Source organism: Colobus angolensis, unplaced genomic scaffold (genome assembly GCF_000951035.1).
Source record: "Colobus angolensis palliatus isolate OR3802 unplaced genomic scaffold, Cang.pa_1.0 Scaffold446, whole genome shotgun sequence".
NCBI classification, from domain to species: Eukaryota; Metazoa; Chordata; class Mammalia; order Primates; family Cercopithecidae; genus Colobus; species Colobus angolensis.
This window is the reverse complement of record NW_012117888.1, coordinates 716327-732523: the sequence shown is the minus strand read 5'-3', so window position 1 is coordinate 732523 and position 16197 is coordinate 716327. Positions and strand designations below refer to the sequence as shown.

General features: G+C 38.1%; 1 protein-coding gene across 1 annotated transcript in view; it reads right to left on the bottom strand.

Moving 5' to 3' along the window:
* Positions 1-7401: 7401 nt before the first annotated feature.
* Positions 7402-16197, bottom strand: part of IL13RA2 (interleukin 13 receptor, alpha 2) — a 38183-nt gene continuing 29387 nt past the window's right edge. The window contains exons 8-12 of the mRNA XM_011957540.1: positions 14032-14216; positions 12915-13060; positions 11338-11482; positions 8612-8730; positions 7402-7568 (exon numbers count right to left, since the gene is read on the bottom strand). Coding sequence (XP_011812930.1) covers positions 7542-7568; positions 8612-8730; positions 11338-11482; positions 12915-13060; positions 14032-14216 — 622 coding nt within the window. The 3' untranslated portion in view covers positions 7402-7541. The remainder of the gene's footprint in view (positions 7569-8611; positions 8731-11337; positions 11483-12914; positions 13061-14031; positions 14217-16197) is intronic.

Sequence of the window (16197 nt, the reverse complement as noted above, 5' to 3'; positions counted from 1 at the left end):
GCTATAAAGACATACACACATGTATGTTTATCACAGCCCTATTCACAATAGCAAAGACTTGGAACCAACCCAAATGTCCATCAATGATAGACTGGATTAGGAAAATGTGGCACATATACACCATGGAATACTATGCAGCCATAAAAAAGGATGAGTTCACATCCTTTGCAAGGACATGGGTGAAGCTGGAAACCATCATTCTCAGCAAACTATCCCAATGATGAAAAACCAATCACTGCATATTCTCACTCATAGGTGGGAATTGAACAATGAGAACACTTGGACAAAGGAAGGGGAACATCACACACTGGGGCATGTCATGGGGTGGGGGGAGGGGGGAGCGATAGCATTAGGAGATATACCTAACATAAATGATGCATTAATGGGTGCAGCACACCACCATGCCACGTGTATACATATGTAACAAACCTGCACGCTGTGCACAGGTACCCTAGAACTTAAAGCATAATAAATAAATAAATAAAAATATTTGTGGCTCAGTATCTGCTTCTGAAGCTGGGAGTTATAATCCCTGACTCAATCGTTTTCTTTCATCACTTTGTTCACTGAACTTAGGAGCAACCAACCAGCTTCATTATGTTCCTTGGTTCTCCACATATGGTCAAAGGTATTATGTATAGAGTCACTAAACTTGCCTCTCACAGGCAGTGAATCAGATGTGTCAAATGCACTTCTTTTGTATAACTCTCTAAACTGTTCATGCTAAAGACTCTCAGTGCTCCCCATACTATTAGAAGTAGAGTCCTTAGCATTTTGGGGTCTAACCATATTAAGCAGCCAACTCCAGAAATCCCCAAACCAATGAAAGAACTTCATTCTTAATATTCTCCTCCTCTAGAACCAGTTCTGGTACCAAAATCTGTGTCAGTCAGAATTCTCTAGAGGGACAGAACTAATAGGATAAATATACATATGTAAAGAGGAGTTTGTTAAGAAGTATTAAACTCAAACAATCTTACAAAGTCCCACAATAGGCCATCTGCAAGCTGAGGAGCAAGGGGAAGACAGTCTGAGTCCTGAAGCTGAAGAACTTGAAGTCCAGTGTTTGATGGCAGGAAGAATCCAGTATGGGAGAAAGATGTAGGCTGGGAGGCTAAGCCAGTCTAGCTTTTTCATGTTTTTCTGCCTGCTTAAATCCTGGCCATGCTGGCAGCTGATTAGATGGTGCCTACCCAGATTAAAAGTAGGTCTGGCTTTCCCAGTTCACTGATTCAAATGTTAATCTTCTTTTGCCACATGATTGCAGACACACTCAGGATCAAACTTTGCCTCCTTCAGTCCAATCAAGTTGACATTCAGTATTAACCATCACGCACTTAGAACATTAAAACATTTCTTCATGGAATACGAGGCCCTCCGATACCTGATTCCTACCTTTAAATCACGTCACAGTATTCTCTGCCATGAATAACACTCCAACAACATTGATGTATTTTTAGTTCTAAAGTACCAGCAATTTCCCACAATAGTTACCCCATATTTGCTTTGCTCTCAGATTAGTACCTTTTTCCTGCTACTCCTTCCATGTCTCACTTCTTTTTATTTTTCAAGTTTCCTCTGAAAGATTTTTCCTAGGCACTTTAAAAAAATACTGCTTGTTTTGTTGTATTATTTTTTCACAATGACTGACTAGGGGCATTGGATGCCAGTTTTTCTCAGAAAGAATATCAAAGGTACTGGTGAATGGGCAAGTTCAGAATAAAAAGATGAGGAAACAGGGTCACAAGCTGTTGAAAACCCATGGGAAGAAGTTGGGATGCCGAAAAGGAAAGCAGCAACAGTCTGGCAGAGATCAACCCCCAAAGAACTTGGAGACACATGGAAAGGTTAGGTGGAGCTGCCTCTCTGCTCCCCTCACCCCTGTGACAGTCTGATGACCACCAAACTGTTGGAGAGCCCCTGTGCCCTTGTGACCATGGGCAACACTGTCAGTGGCAATTTGGAAACTTCCTGCAGACAGAAAACTGGGTGGACAGTTCATGCAAGCATGCCCACACTTCCCTCAGACCTGTACTGAGATGAGAGGTTTCACACTGGCTGTGCACCCATGGTCGGCCACTGCTCTGCACAGGGATTCTCTGCCCTTGAATCACCACACCCCCAGATCCCCCACAAATATACCCTACAATCCACTTTGACTCTGGCAAGCACGGGAGACCAATAGGTCCCTGGGGAGTTGCAGGTCCCGCTGGAGATCTAATTTTAGGTAGGGGCCACCCATAAGGGAGAGTAGCAGAGCCCACCAAAGTCCCCGTTGGGACAAAGGAAACACAGATGTGGCACCAGTCTCAAGAGGAGAGGAGCTTACCCAACTCATAGGTATTCGAGGATACAAACCCATGGCTTGGCTCAGCTTAAAAAAGTTTTATTTGAGATTCCTTTTATAGAAAAAAGTTCCATCAAAGCCAATTTTTAAAAGCCTATATGAAATCTGGGCATGGTGGCTCATGCCTGTAATCCCAGCACTTTGGGATGCCAAGGTGGGCAGATCACCTGAAGTCAGGAGTTAGAGACCAGGTTGGCCAACATGGTGAAACCATGTTTCTACTAAAAACACAAAATTAACAGGGCATGTTGGCACATGCCTGTGATCTCAGCTTCTTGGGAGACTGAAGCAAGAGAACTGCTTGAACCTGGGAAGCAGAGGTTGCAGTGAACTGAGACTGTGCCATTGCACTCCAGCCTGGGCAACAAGAGCAAAATTCTGTCTCAAAAAAAATTTTTTTTTTAAAACCTATATAAAAAAAGAATTATTCTTGCTGCACTTTATACAAATAATCAGGCCAAGCATAATACAGCAAATCAGTCTTATCACGATTTGTCTTTTGTAAATTTCAGAGACTGGAGAGAGAAAAAATTATGCTTCAAAAATTATGGTACACTTGGTATTAGACTCTATTCTTATCAGTTGTTTTTAAGGTTTTTGTTTCTGCAGCTTTGACTATTTATTCTTGTGAACCAATCAGTGATCTCTGTATCTCAGAAGAAACAAGAGGGATGGATAATGTAAAAGTCCAGATCAGTATTTTAATCCTGCACATGTATTATAATCAGCTAGCAACTCCATATCAGCTTGGTACCAACAGTTGCCCAATTCATGGAAAGCTTTTTAACTTCGGCTAATTTTATTTATTTTGCTTTACGTTGTGAAATATATTACTGTTGTACTCTGTGTAGGAATGCAGGATAAGCTTCCTCAATGTTTTCTTACATTAAACACTTACTAATCTTTCAGATATCACCTTTTGTCGGAACTCAGAGTTATGAATGGCCCTCACTGTACTGACTCTTTCTGACTGAGCTCCTCTCTACCCCAAATACAAGAGATCCTAATAGTTAGGCAGAAATATCATTGCCCCATTCAGCCTGAAGAAGTTGCAGAAGAAGGATCTTCATCCATCTACAACCCTCAGGATTGAGGTTTTCCTTGTAAAATGGAGGGGGAAATATGTCAGAGGTGTTTAAAGCAGAGTGACTCCATATTGAATAGGGACTGGGTAAAATAAGGCTGAGACCAATGGGTTGCATTCCAAGGATAAGGCATTCTTAGTAATAGGATGAGATAGGAGGCAGGCACAAGATACAGTTCACAAAGACCTTGGGGATAAAACAGGTTGCAATAAAGAAGCTGACCAAAACCTGCCAAAAGCAAGATGGCGACTAAAGTAACCTCTGGTCGTCATCCTCACTGCTCATTATACACTGATTATAATGCATTAGCATGCTCAGAGACATTCCCACCAGCAGTTTTCTCCTCTATTCTAATGTCACAATCTCCAAAGTGATTAGAAACCTCATTGCAGAACACCTGTTAGAGTTGTACAGCTGACAATAAAACCACCTTCTAAAGAGGCCCAAAACAAGACCACAATTGTCCATGGATGACAAACAGTTTTAGTTAGGACAGCCACTATTAAAGCCACAATTGACAGGGAAATTTTGGTTACTTCTGTGGCATATGACAATTTTACATAACAATAATAACCATTGATAGTGTACACTAAGTCATATGGTTTTTATACCAAATAAACCAAATATGTTATTTTTGGACTTTAGGGGACCTAATGTCTAAAAGATTAATTAGGTCAGAAAAAGACATAATTTCTAATTTAATTTTGGAAAGTTCACCAGATATCAAATTACAGGTTACCAGCATAAGTCATTCGTTTAGCCAAAGTAACTCAAACAGTTTAAAAAGGCAAAAACCTTTACTCATTAATTGAGGGAAGGCTTAGCTTTCCTAACAATTTGTCTCTTTTCTTTCCTTTCTTTTTCCTGTGCTGCCTATTGTAGCCACGTACTGAACATATGAGCCAAAACCCTATCTCCTGCAGGGCTGATGGTGTGGAGGTCTCAGGAAGCTTATGTTGTGCACTAGCACTATGCCCTCCTAGAAGCAGGTTATTTAGTGGTGCATTTCAGGCTTCATTCCAGTATGTGGCTCTTAAGAGTAAGAGCCAGCTTTTCCTCAGGTAGGCTAACTAATGGAAACACCTGCCTTGATGGAGGGGGCAGGTGGTGGTGGGGGGGCGATTATGCCAGGGTGTGCTGAGGTCCCGGTTTTAGGGGCAGGAAGGTGGGAGTGCACCAGCTGTTCATCCTGAGCAGGCAGGAAAGTGATCTTCCTATCATGCCACTGTTTCAGGGCTCATGACCTTCAGTTTGAATAGACTTTGTCCTTTGGTTTCTGGCCTAAGGCTATGAGGCACAGATAGACCCCTCTGGCAGCTACCGTCACCAGTGGTGAACCCATACGGGTCTGCAGCAACCTCCATTCTTGCCTCCTCAGAAGAAAGAATTCGACTGAGGGGCATAGGCTGAAGAAGAGAATGAAGCAAGTTTTAGAGCAGGAATGAACGTTTATTAAAAAGTTTAGAGCAGGAATAAAAAGAAAGTAAAACATACTTGGAAGAGGGCCAAGCAGCCAACTTGGAGCTCAAGTGTCCTGTTGGACCTTGGACTTAGGATTTTCTATGCCGGCTTACTTCTGCTATCTTGCATCCCTTTTCTGGTGCAACACCCCAGAAGCCCATATACCAGTTAAATTCTGACATTTTGCTCTTAATGTGCATGTGTAAGCCCATGCGCTCAACTCCTGAAGGTCTTATCAAAAGGGGCTGATCACCAGCTTCATGTGTTTCCTATCTGTAGGGAGATTACCTTTCCCCGGTGCAGGCTGTGACCAATTATTATTTTGGAAGGACAGTTAACAACTGCCTGACCATCAGCTGATGATCACCTGACTTTTCTGGTGGGGTATAGGGGGAGCACTCTCTTGCCCTTCTCATGCCTGACTAGCTACCTACTGTAACACTATCACCAAAATGAACTTGGAGCAGAGCTTCCTCCTCCAGTCTGACAACTCTTGTGGTTTGTTTGCCTTCCATTGCCAAGCCTCTGCCATTTAGTGTAGAGAGGGTGAGTTGGGCCCCATCCTTCATGCAAGCCCAAGTTGTGTGGGCTCATTTTCAGTGGGGATGGAGCTACCATGTGAAGTACAAAAAGCACTTTCTTCAAGTCCGTATGCTCTGGCGCCCAGTTCAGAGAACCTCTGTTGTGTCCAAAATAGTGGACTGGGGGAATGGCAGTTGACCTCCCTCTCCAAATTCATTTCTGGGTGCTTTGTGCAGGGCCCAACTCTATCCACATTTGGTGCCACTTGATTCCATTTTGTTGGGGCAATTCCGATTGGGGCTTCTAGGTTTATGGTAGAGAGTCCAGAATTCCTTTAATTAGTAGAGCTTGTTGTGCATGCACTAAACAAGGAAATTGGAAAAGTAGGTTGCCAAGATGCATGCAGCCTCCAGGGATGAGGTTGCCTGCCATATCTCTACCTCACCTTGACCTCTCCACATCACATTCCTCCTTCCTCCCCTACACCCTTCAACTCACTAAGAACAATTTTAGCAAGATCTAGTTTGACAGCAATTGCCAATCATATTGCATCTTAATTTATACTATCACAGGAGTTTTAGTGTTTAACAAGGACAAGTCTACTTAGGGAAATGGTGGTACATCCTACCATTGATTACAAGTGACAGTAAAGGATGGTATTCTGGTTTACACTTCAGTTTTAGCTTTTTTTTGTCTTTTAGAGATGATCAGTGGCAATGATGAGCACAGCTGTGGCTACCCTTCCCATGAGCTTTAGTCTGCATTATATTATTTTAGCATTTTTTATTCTAAAATACTGCTATAAATCAGTACTTTTCAAATTGAAAGTGCAAATGAATCATCTGGGAATGTTCTTAAAGTGCAAATTGCTAACTGAGTAGGTCGGGGTTGGAGCAGTTCTAATAAGCTCCCAGGTTATGGCCACTCTACTATGAATAGTACTGAACAGAAACTAGTCTAAACTGAAGCTTGGCTCTTGATTGTAATCTATAATCCTGATTGGAGTCCATTATTCCCTAAGTTTTAAAGCAATTATCGACACCTAGTTTGTCATATACCCTGAAAGTGGATTGTCCTTTTAAAAAGGTTCTTACTAATTTCAGAGGTTTGTGCCTTTTGGTCTGTGAACCAAAAACACACACCATCAGAAAGTATAGGGAAACTCTCAAATTTTACTGTGTAGTTTGTGACTTCCAGTTTTTTCAAATGTGATTCCTAATCTATTACTTTTAGCCTTTTAAGCGCTGCATTCCTCACACATTTCTCTTCATGAAGCGCAAAGAAGATACTTAGGACTATGAATGTATTTAAAACTTCTTGCTTCCTAATACTTTCACAGGTTACTTTTAAAGCAAAACACTTTTTTTTTTTTTTTTTGAGACGGAGTTTCACTTTTATTGCCCAAGCTGGAATCCACGATCTCGGCTCACTGCAACCTCCGCCTCCCAGGTTGAAGCAATTCTCCTGCCTCAGCCTCCAAAGTAGCTGGGATTACAGGTGCGCACCACCACATCTGGCTAATTTTTTGTGTTTTTAGTAGAAACAGGGTTTCACCATGTTAGTCAGGCTGGTCTGGATCTCTTGAGCTCAGGAGATCCGCCCACCCTGGCCTCCCAAAGTGCTGGGATTACAGGCATGAGCCACCACGCCTGGCCTAAAGCCAAACAGTTTTATTCATACTGTGCACTTTCATCCCAAGTGCAGTTTAAAACAAACAACAACAAAAACTAGAATCTAATTTTCCAAAATTTGACAATATCTCTGTGGCTTAGTGCAATCTGTGAAGTCACTTTTTTGTATTAATACATCATAAATATAAAACCTGACTCATACCTTGATTTCTCTACATGCAGCACTCTCACTATGAATTTATAAGAAAAGAAACTGTTAATAGAATCCAGAAAATGTACTACTAGCTGAGGCTTTGAGTACTCAAAAGCCTATTTAAATACAACAACATTTTAAAATAAGACGTATTCAACATTTGCAAGAAAAATTCAGTTTATTGAGACTCATATTGAGCATTTGGCCATGACTGGAAACTGGTGAGTCAATACCATGTCTCTTGATATGGAAAGTCTTCATCTATCACAGAAAAATTCTGGAATGTAGAAAGAAATCTGTTATTAACAAATCATCATTAATAACACAAACTATTTCACTGAAGATTAACAACTCAGAGAATAAGCACAAGAGCATTCAGCAAACAAAGTGAAATATTCTATACACATTCACTTTTCTCTCTATCTTGAAAGGTATGGCATTGAGATATTTTTCTCAGCCAGGCACAGTTGCTGGCACCTGTAATCCCAGTACTTTGGGAGGCCAAGGTGGGAGGAATTGTTTGAGCCCAGGAGTTCGAGACCAGCCTGGGCAACACAGCGGGACTCTATCTCTATAAAAAATGTAAACATTAGCCAGGCATAGTGGCTAATGTTTACATTTTTTATAGAAATGGAATCCCACTATGGTGGTGCATGCCTGTAGTCCCAGCTACCCAGGAGGCTGAGGCAGGAGGATTGCTTGAGCCCCAGATACCAGGGCTGCAGTGAACCATGATGGCACCACTCCTCTCCAGCCTGACTGACAGAATGAGACCCTGTCCCAAAAAGATATTTTTCTCCAGGTTACAATTCCTCCTTAAAGCCCCCCAACCCACAGTGGTCTTACTGTTTCCTGAAATTCTATAGCATTATCTGCAAGACTCAAATGGCAATCATCTAAAATCATCTCAAAGGTTGTATTTTTTCATATGGATCCTGTCTCCCTTAACTTGAGTGTGTGCTCCAAAGACAGGCACCATGTTTTATCATTTGTATGTGTTCTTGTGCCTGTGGCACACTGGTAATATGTGTTTCAGTCTATGACCATTTTCATTCACTCTTCTCTTTCTCCCAATCCTGCTTTTCTCTTGTAACTCTTTCTGTATACCATTGTCTAGTCTAGGGTCAAATAGTATTTCATGTTCTAAAGTTTGATTTTGACAAAAGTAAATCCACCTCAAAATGTAGTCTTGTAAGATTAATTTTTTAAAATTACTGTATTTTCTGAAGATAATATAATGATCCATATGGAATCAATTGTACACCCACAGTGAACAAGCAAAATTATAAAATGTAGCTCCATCAGTTCTAAGTGCAGAAAATTTAAAAAATCTCCCATCTCAGGCTAAACATCATAATGTTACACATCTTACCATTTTCGGGTAGCTGTCTCGCTTGCACAAAAGCAGACCGGTTACAAATATAACTAATATTAAGATGAAACCAAATGGTAACAAGAAAAGTAGCAAAGTTTTCTTCAATAGTTCTTCAACTAGGATTAAAAATCACACAAAAAGAGGAAGTGTTATACATTTATCACTATTTTTGAAACTGAATTATTTTATAAATAGTTAAGGACTGAGTTAAACTTGGAAACTGCTGTCATATTTGCCAGTGCATAAATACCACAATTGTGTTTGAGTATAGCATTCCTTTCATTTGTGCACTTTTTATACAGAAAAGTACTTAACTGAACTGTGACATGTCTTATTTTCACTTAGCAAAATAACTTCTCAAAACACAATTCTTATTTCCTGATATGGATTTGTTTATATTTGACCTTGTGAATTCTCCATTTAGAAATGACAAAATAAACAAACATGTCGCGTGTGTCTCTTAACTCTCAGTAAGTCAAACGTGTACTTAGATATTAGGATACTGTACCGAGCAAGAGGTATCCTTCAATACAAATTCCTGTGTGAGTAATGGAAATCATCTTTTAAGGTTACCTTTTTAAAGTTGTCTCATGTTTTAAAGCCCAAAGGGAGGAATAAGGTGTTTCTTTTCTTTTTTATTTTGCTTTTTTATTTTAGGGATGGAGTTTTAATGGTTCTTATGCATAGTAAGAAATGAGCAATCACTAGGCAAACTTAAAAAGCAGATGAAGTTTGGTCTCCCCAAACTAGTACCTCTCGCTTGTTTTGGAGTAATATAAAAGATCTTGAATCTTAGCCAGACATCTACAAACATCCCTTGATCCCACCTTTTTCTTTGTCCTATTTCCTCACAATCTTATTTTCTACTAGAAAATTATCGGTCAAATTCACATGTTCAGAGAATATTTACAAGAATATAATCCAGAGAAATTACTGATATAAGTTATCTGTCATGCAAAATTAACAGTGGGAAGGCAGGAAGCTCCTTTCCTGAAGTTCTACTGCCTTTCCCCATACAGAGTCAATCCTGAAGAGGACATACTCTAATTTCCAAAAATATTATTGTCCTATTTTTCTAAAACTTGAAACATCCAATAAGAAATGTCCTAAAGAACTGAGACCACATGGAACTCAAGAAATTCCTTGTTTCTAATTTCAAAGTCATTAAGATTCTATGAAGAGAGCCGGGCACGGTGGCTGATGCCTGTAATCTCAACACTTTGGGAGACAGAGGTGGGCAGATCACTTAAGGCCGGGAGTTCAAGACCAGCCTAGTTGACATGGTGAAACTCCGTCACTACTAAAAATACAGAAATTAGCCTGGCGTGGTGGTGCACGCCTGTAATCCCAGCTACTCAAGAGGCTAAGGCATGAGAATTGCTTGAACCCAGGAGGCAGAGGTGGCAGACAGCCAACATCACACCACTGCACTCCAGCCTGGGTGATGGAGCAAGACTCCGTATCAAAAAAAAAAAAAAAAAAGGAAAAGATTTCCCTCAAAGCAAGAGAAATCTTAGGCATCACTATCACTGATAAGATTGCATGTAAAATACAGAAGATAATATATTTTTTGAGGACATGGCTAAAATCTCGCTATATCCACTTTATACAATGCATTGACTAATGACAAGATATAGTTCAGGACATAACTTTAGAGCTTCCTGATTTTTTAAAACAGTGACAAAAATGAAAAATATGAAATTAGTAAGTCTTCTTTCTGATTCCGTATATCTCTTAGTTGAGTTTTCCACTGTTTTGCTATTTTTTCTCCATAATCCTTAGTGATTATATAATATTTTAGACTTCTCATTTATTGCCTATATCTACCCAATTGGAAATAAAATATAAGTTCCCTGAGGGTAGAGATTTATTTACTGCCATATCTCCAATGCTTGAAAAGAGTCTGAAACATAGTAGGTGCTTAATAAATATTTGACGAATGAAAGGGATCAATGATACCACTATATTCGTAGGGAGATAATAGAGATTCCACTATAGTGGAACAACTTGAAAGGAGATGAATGATTGATAGATATGCCAGTATCCATCTGTATCAACATCAGCATATGTATTAATAGCTGCATCTCTATCTATGCACCTGAAAGAGCAATGTTGAGTTGATTTCTTTCAATTTGAACATTTATTGGTAATTTCTACTCTTAAAGCTAGTATATTGTGAAGCACAATCATATTTTACTTCATTCTTTAGGCTTTTTAGTTTATATTGCTATGGAATTTTAATGCCTTTATCATAAATCACTTTAAATTAGTGTTGGAAGTGAATGGAATGAATACGTATATTACTAATCATGGCCTCTGAATTAGAAAAGTAGTCCTTCGGAATAGTATTAGACACTCAGAAACAAATGTATGCTGATCTATACTTGCTTTAAGATTTCTGTTCTCTTGAATACTGAAAGCATAAGAAAATATTGATTAAAATATGCTCATGCTAATTCCTCAAAAGAATGAGCATATTATCTATATTGACAGAAAAACAAGAATGTTGATAATAGAGGTATAACAATATTTCTAGTCCTAACTGAATTAATATTAGACTTTTAATAAATCTTTGTTCAATTGAAGCACTTGCTAAATTATCCTCTCTGTTCATAGACTATATGGGAAAGTCTTTCACTTTTGTAATTACAAAACACACTGAAAGAAAATTAATTTTGCTAGCAAATAGCTTATTATTTAGTTACTGTTCTTTTAGCTCATACCTTCCCAACATTGTTTATCACTCCACTCACTCCAAATTCCATCATCTGAGCAATAAATATTCACTTTGCTTCTTACTACAAAGCATAATTGTCGGGTTTCATTTGTTATTTTCAAGGTGTACGTTTCATTTTCAACTGTAGTAGTCTGAAAGCCAAGGACAAAATCAGATGCCATTATTTGATCTAGTTGCAACTAGACAGGTTCCATATCTGTCCCTTTCAAAGTGGGTTTTATTACATAAAATCTATGCATCAAAAGACTAGAAATGCATATTCTCAGCAGTAATTAGCTCTCTATACAGTGAGGGTTTTCAAATCATTGTTTCTTCCCTTCTTTATCTATATTTTATTTCTACAGTGATAATGGATCACTTACCATGAAGGACAGCATGTGTGAGAGGGCAAAATTCCTAGGTAGCTTTGGTGTATATAACACCCAGTATGTGGACTAGTGTCAAATTTCCCAGATTCTATGAACTGGAAGATGCTACATACACTCAGTTACCAAAACACAGAGAGCCAGCATGTGAATGTTATTACTATGGAAACTATAGAGTTCATATATTAATATATAGGTTTTTCTTTTTTCCTTATTCTTATTTCCTTATTCTGATTGTTAAAAAGAATAAGGAAAACTTACATAACAATGCTTAGGGCTTGGAATAAGAATAAGGAAACAAAACCTGTATAACAGTGCTCATGGCTTGGTATGAAACTATTGCTACAGTTATGAGACTCTCAAGGCTGGGTGATCTCAGAGTTAAAAAATCACTGAAGCAATGATTTCAATTTTGCATTTCAAAGAGCTCAATAATTTTTCTCATTCAATATAATAGCTTTTCCTTTGGCATAACTTATCTTAGGAATCAGCATAATGTAGTGTAGACTTAAGTGGACTGGGAATCAGATCTGAAATCTAGTTCTAGCTGCATAATTTGATTGTAAGTGAATTTACATACCTGGGATCTATATGTCAATTCAACAATGAGTTTTCTTATCTGTATATGAAAGGAATGAATTAGAACTACCGGCTCACTAACTTCTCTCTACCACTCTCTAAACTGGAAACTAATAAGGAAAAATAATACATAACAACATGTGATTAAAGGTATCACCACATTGTTGGTGCTGATGGCAGTAATTAGTCTTGCAACCATCGCCTAATTCCCCAGCCAGCCCTTCTTGCCTGGTACAAGCAATTCTCTTGTAAGCCTGCCATACTGGAATTTTGACCTGATGGTTTTCCTCCATAAGTAGTCTTTGTGGCTTCTTTTTTTTTAATTTTGTTTTGCTTTTACTTGAGGCCTCTCCACAATCCATCTTAAGCCTTCAGTAACTTTATTGACACAAAATTGAAAACAAGTGACTAGATAATCTCAAAGTTCCTATGTAACTTTAAAATTGGTATCATTCATTATACTTTTGTCCATTTGTTTATTTGGCTTTCTAGAGATTGAACTAAGATACATGTCATGTTCTTTCCCTCACGTGAACGCAACTGATTTTGGTTCTCACATTTGCTATTTTATTTAAAAGGCTGTAGTTATGATTTTCCCAAGTAAATGCAATATTCATACCACCAAGGTTGTATCATCTTCTCTGATCTCAATTTCATAAACAAAACACCTTGCTGGAATAGGTCCCAAAGGTATGCTCCATTTCAGTTTAATTTCATGTAAACTCTCCTGAGTACAAGTAAGACAGACTGGCGGCAAAGGTTTAACTGAAAAGCAAAAGGGAACCATTTCAACACAGAGATTGTTGAAGTTTAGCAGTAGCCTTTATTCAAAGCTAGGGACATCTGGTAACAGAAACGTCTAGGGATAAACCAAGTGGCTCGGTAATATTCCCTATGATGTGTATTAAAATCAAAGTTGCTTGCCAACCAAGATGAGTTTCTTAACTAACTTGGTTATTTTGGAAACTCATTTTTGACAAGTCACTCACAGACAAATATATAAGTCCAAGAGAAAAGTTCGAAGACCCAAATCATTACAACCATTTTCCATTTTGTAGCATTAGAAATAACAACCACAATCAGTAATACTACTACTTTTACAGATAGATAACCCTTATTTAATGCGTACGCTATTTCAGACACTGTAAGTACCAAGGATGTTACATCATAATCTCATTCATGTCTCACAATAAACCTATGCGGTGGTCCTCTATTATTCTCATGATACTAATAAGGAAATCGAAACAGAGTAACTTGCCCAAAGTCACATAACTGGAAAAATGGTAGATCTAAGATTTAAAGCCAGGTCTGGAAGACTCTAGAACCCATCAGTCTCATAACTATTAGAACTGAAAATATAGACTCAATAAATATCCAGTCATTTGTCTATTGAGGCCTGGGAAGAAGTGTCTTCATAATTATTCCATCACTAACACTAGACAAAATTACTGTATAGCAGATAAACTGAAGATGGAAAATAACATTGTGAGTTCTAAATGAAAACGATACTTTAACCTTTATTCAATTCCTTATCTTTCATCCTTATATATTTAATAAGAGCTTCCTCATACACTCTGCTGACTCTCATTTTTCTGTCTTTGCATTTCCATAGGTCTCTGTCTCTCTGTCGATGTCTCTCTCTCCTTCCTTCCCTTTTTCTCTTTCCCCCCTCAAGTGATTGTAAACAGCCTAAACTAGAAACAATGAATTTGAAGTTGTTTGTTGGTTTACATCACCTATATTTTGAAGCTGAAAAGTGAAATAACTGGATCTGATAGGCTTGGTGTCTGATGATCCATTAACACAAATATAGAAATCTTTATAGTCTGATGACTCCAAATAGGGAAATCTGCATCCAATATTTTGTCCATCAACCTTGATGTAATCAACACACTGTAATGCATGATCCAAGCCCTCATACCTGTAAAATGAGTATTGTGAGAATTGTGTTTAATTAACAATCTCTTCCAGTATCAAGGTGCTTCATTTTCAATTATATTAGGATACCATGTCAGTTTAAAAATCATTTAATAATGTACAACATTTATTAAGCACCTACTATATGCCAGGCACTATGATAAGCACTAGGGAAAAAACAGTAGGGAAAGCAGACATAGTCCCTGATTTCATGGAGCTTACAATCTGTTGGGAGTCTTCGCAAAATCTCAAAGACAAGGATTCTTACTTGTGTACTTAGGTTATATTGATTCATCAACAAGGTTTGTGAATCAAAGAATAAGATTCCTAGTAAGAAAACCTGTGATTTATACAAATAATCCTGCATGATATTGCCTTTTAAATTATTTTACTCGGGAAGTTATTTTAAAAGAAAGCAAATTTTAAAGCAGACTTAGAAAATATTATGTTTAATAAAATGAATGAAAATCTAGAGGATACAATACACATCAAGAGATAAACATCAGAAAAGCCACCTGTAGGAGGGCAAAAAGAAAAGAAGGAGTTGTTTGGCAAGTAACTGTTTAATTTTCTCATCTATTAAATGAGAAATGTTACCATATCCTTTAAAGTTAACCTTATTCCAGTAATAAAGCTAAAAGGAACTAGGGGTGATTCCCTACTAAATTCGAAAGCAACAAATGCTTACTATTTTCCTAAAGAATAGCTTGCAATGCAAACCATGACATTATCTGTAAAAGAAGCCAAAATTCCTGTTGAAATGAGGCCAATGTGGCAGCTGATATGGTGCCGGTACACATATCTGGACTCTACTAAATTAACTTTATGCCAACTGTTTACTTTAGGGAGAGTTTGCAAAATTGTTGTCTCCTGGTTAGTTCACTTGATTAGATTTGGGACACTTCAGTTCCAGGCTTAACTTCATACAGACTTACTTGATGCCAGCAGGGAAGCCTTTATTTTTCAATCTCTAAAATGTTAGTGTTTATTCCTCTCTATTTCACTAAGATGAGGATCAAATTATACCAAATATGAACTACAATGTACAGGAGGGCAGAGACTTTCTCTTATTCATGCTTTTATCCTTTTTATCTAGAACACTGCCTGGCATTTAAAAGATGCTTAATATGTATTGAATTAATGAACAAATGATTTCGATATTTGAAATTTACCTATTCAATTCCAGATGAGGAAACAAAAATTCTAAAAGAAAAAATTACTTGCCCAAGGCCTCCACGTTAAATGATGCTAGAGCAGGGATTAGAACCCAGATCTCAGGATTGTTAATAGTTTATAGCTTATCATTTATCTCTTATTATTTTCTAAAGAAAGATGCCATGATAATTTGGAACTAGAACTCACCAATAGTAATGCTTAGTCCTCTCTTGATTTGTCCATTGTTTAGTAAATGCATACATTTAGATAATTACCTATCAGTTTATCAGTGCTATCACTTGTTTCATCCATGTAATAAACATTTAGTGGTAATCTACTATGGGTGTAGTACTTTGGAGGTAGTCAAGAGAAATATAATAAACAATTCATGCCCACCAATCCCTTAAAAGTTTAACAGGAGACAAAGCACACATATATGAGAAAAAATGTAAATGCCATCTGGACAATAAATAATTACAGGCTATAAAAAAAAAATAGTTCAAGTCAGTTGCAGTGGCTCATGCCTGTAATCTCAGCACTTTGGGAGCCTGAGGTGGGCAGATCACTTGAGGTAAGGAGCTTAAGACCAGCCTGGGAGACATGGTGAAACCCCATTTCTACTAAAAATGCAAAAATTAGTCAGGTGTGATGGCACACGCCTGTAATCCCAGCTGCTTGGGAGGCTGAGGCATGAGAATCGCTTGAACCCAGGGGGTGGAGGCTGCAGTGAGCCGAGATCGCACCACTACACTCCAGCCTGTGTGACAGAGGGAGACTCTGTTGAAAGAAAGAAAGAAAAGAAAGAAAGAAAGAAAGAAAGAAAGAAAGAA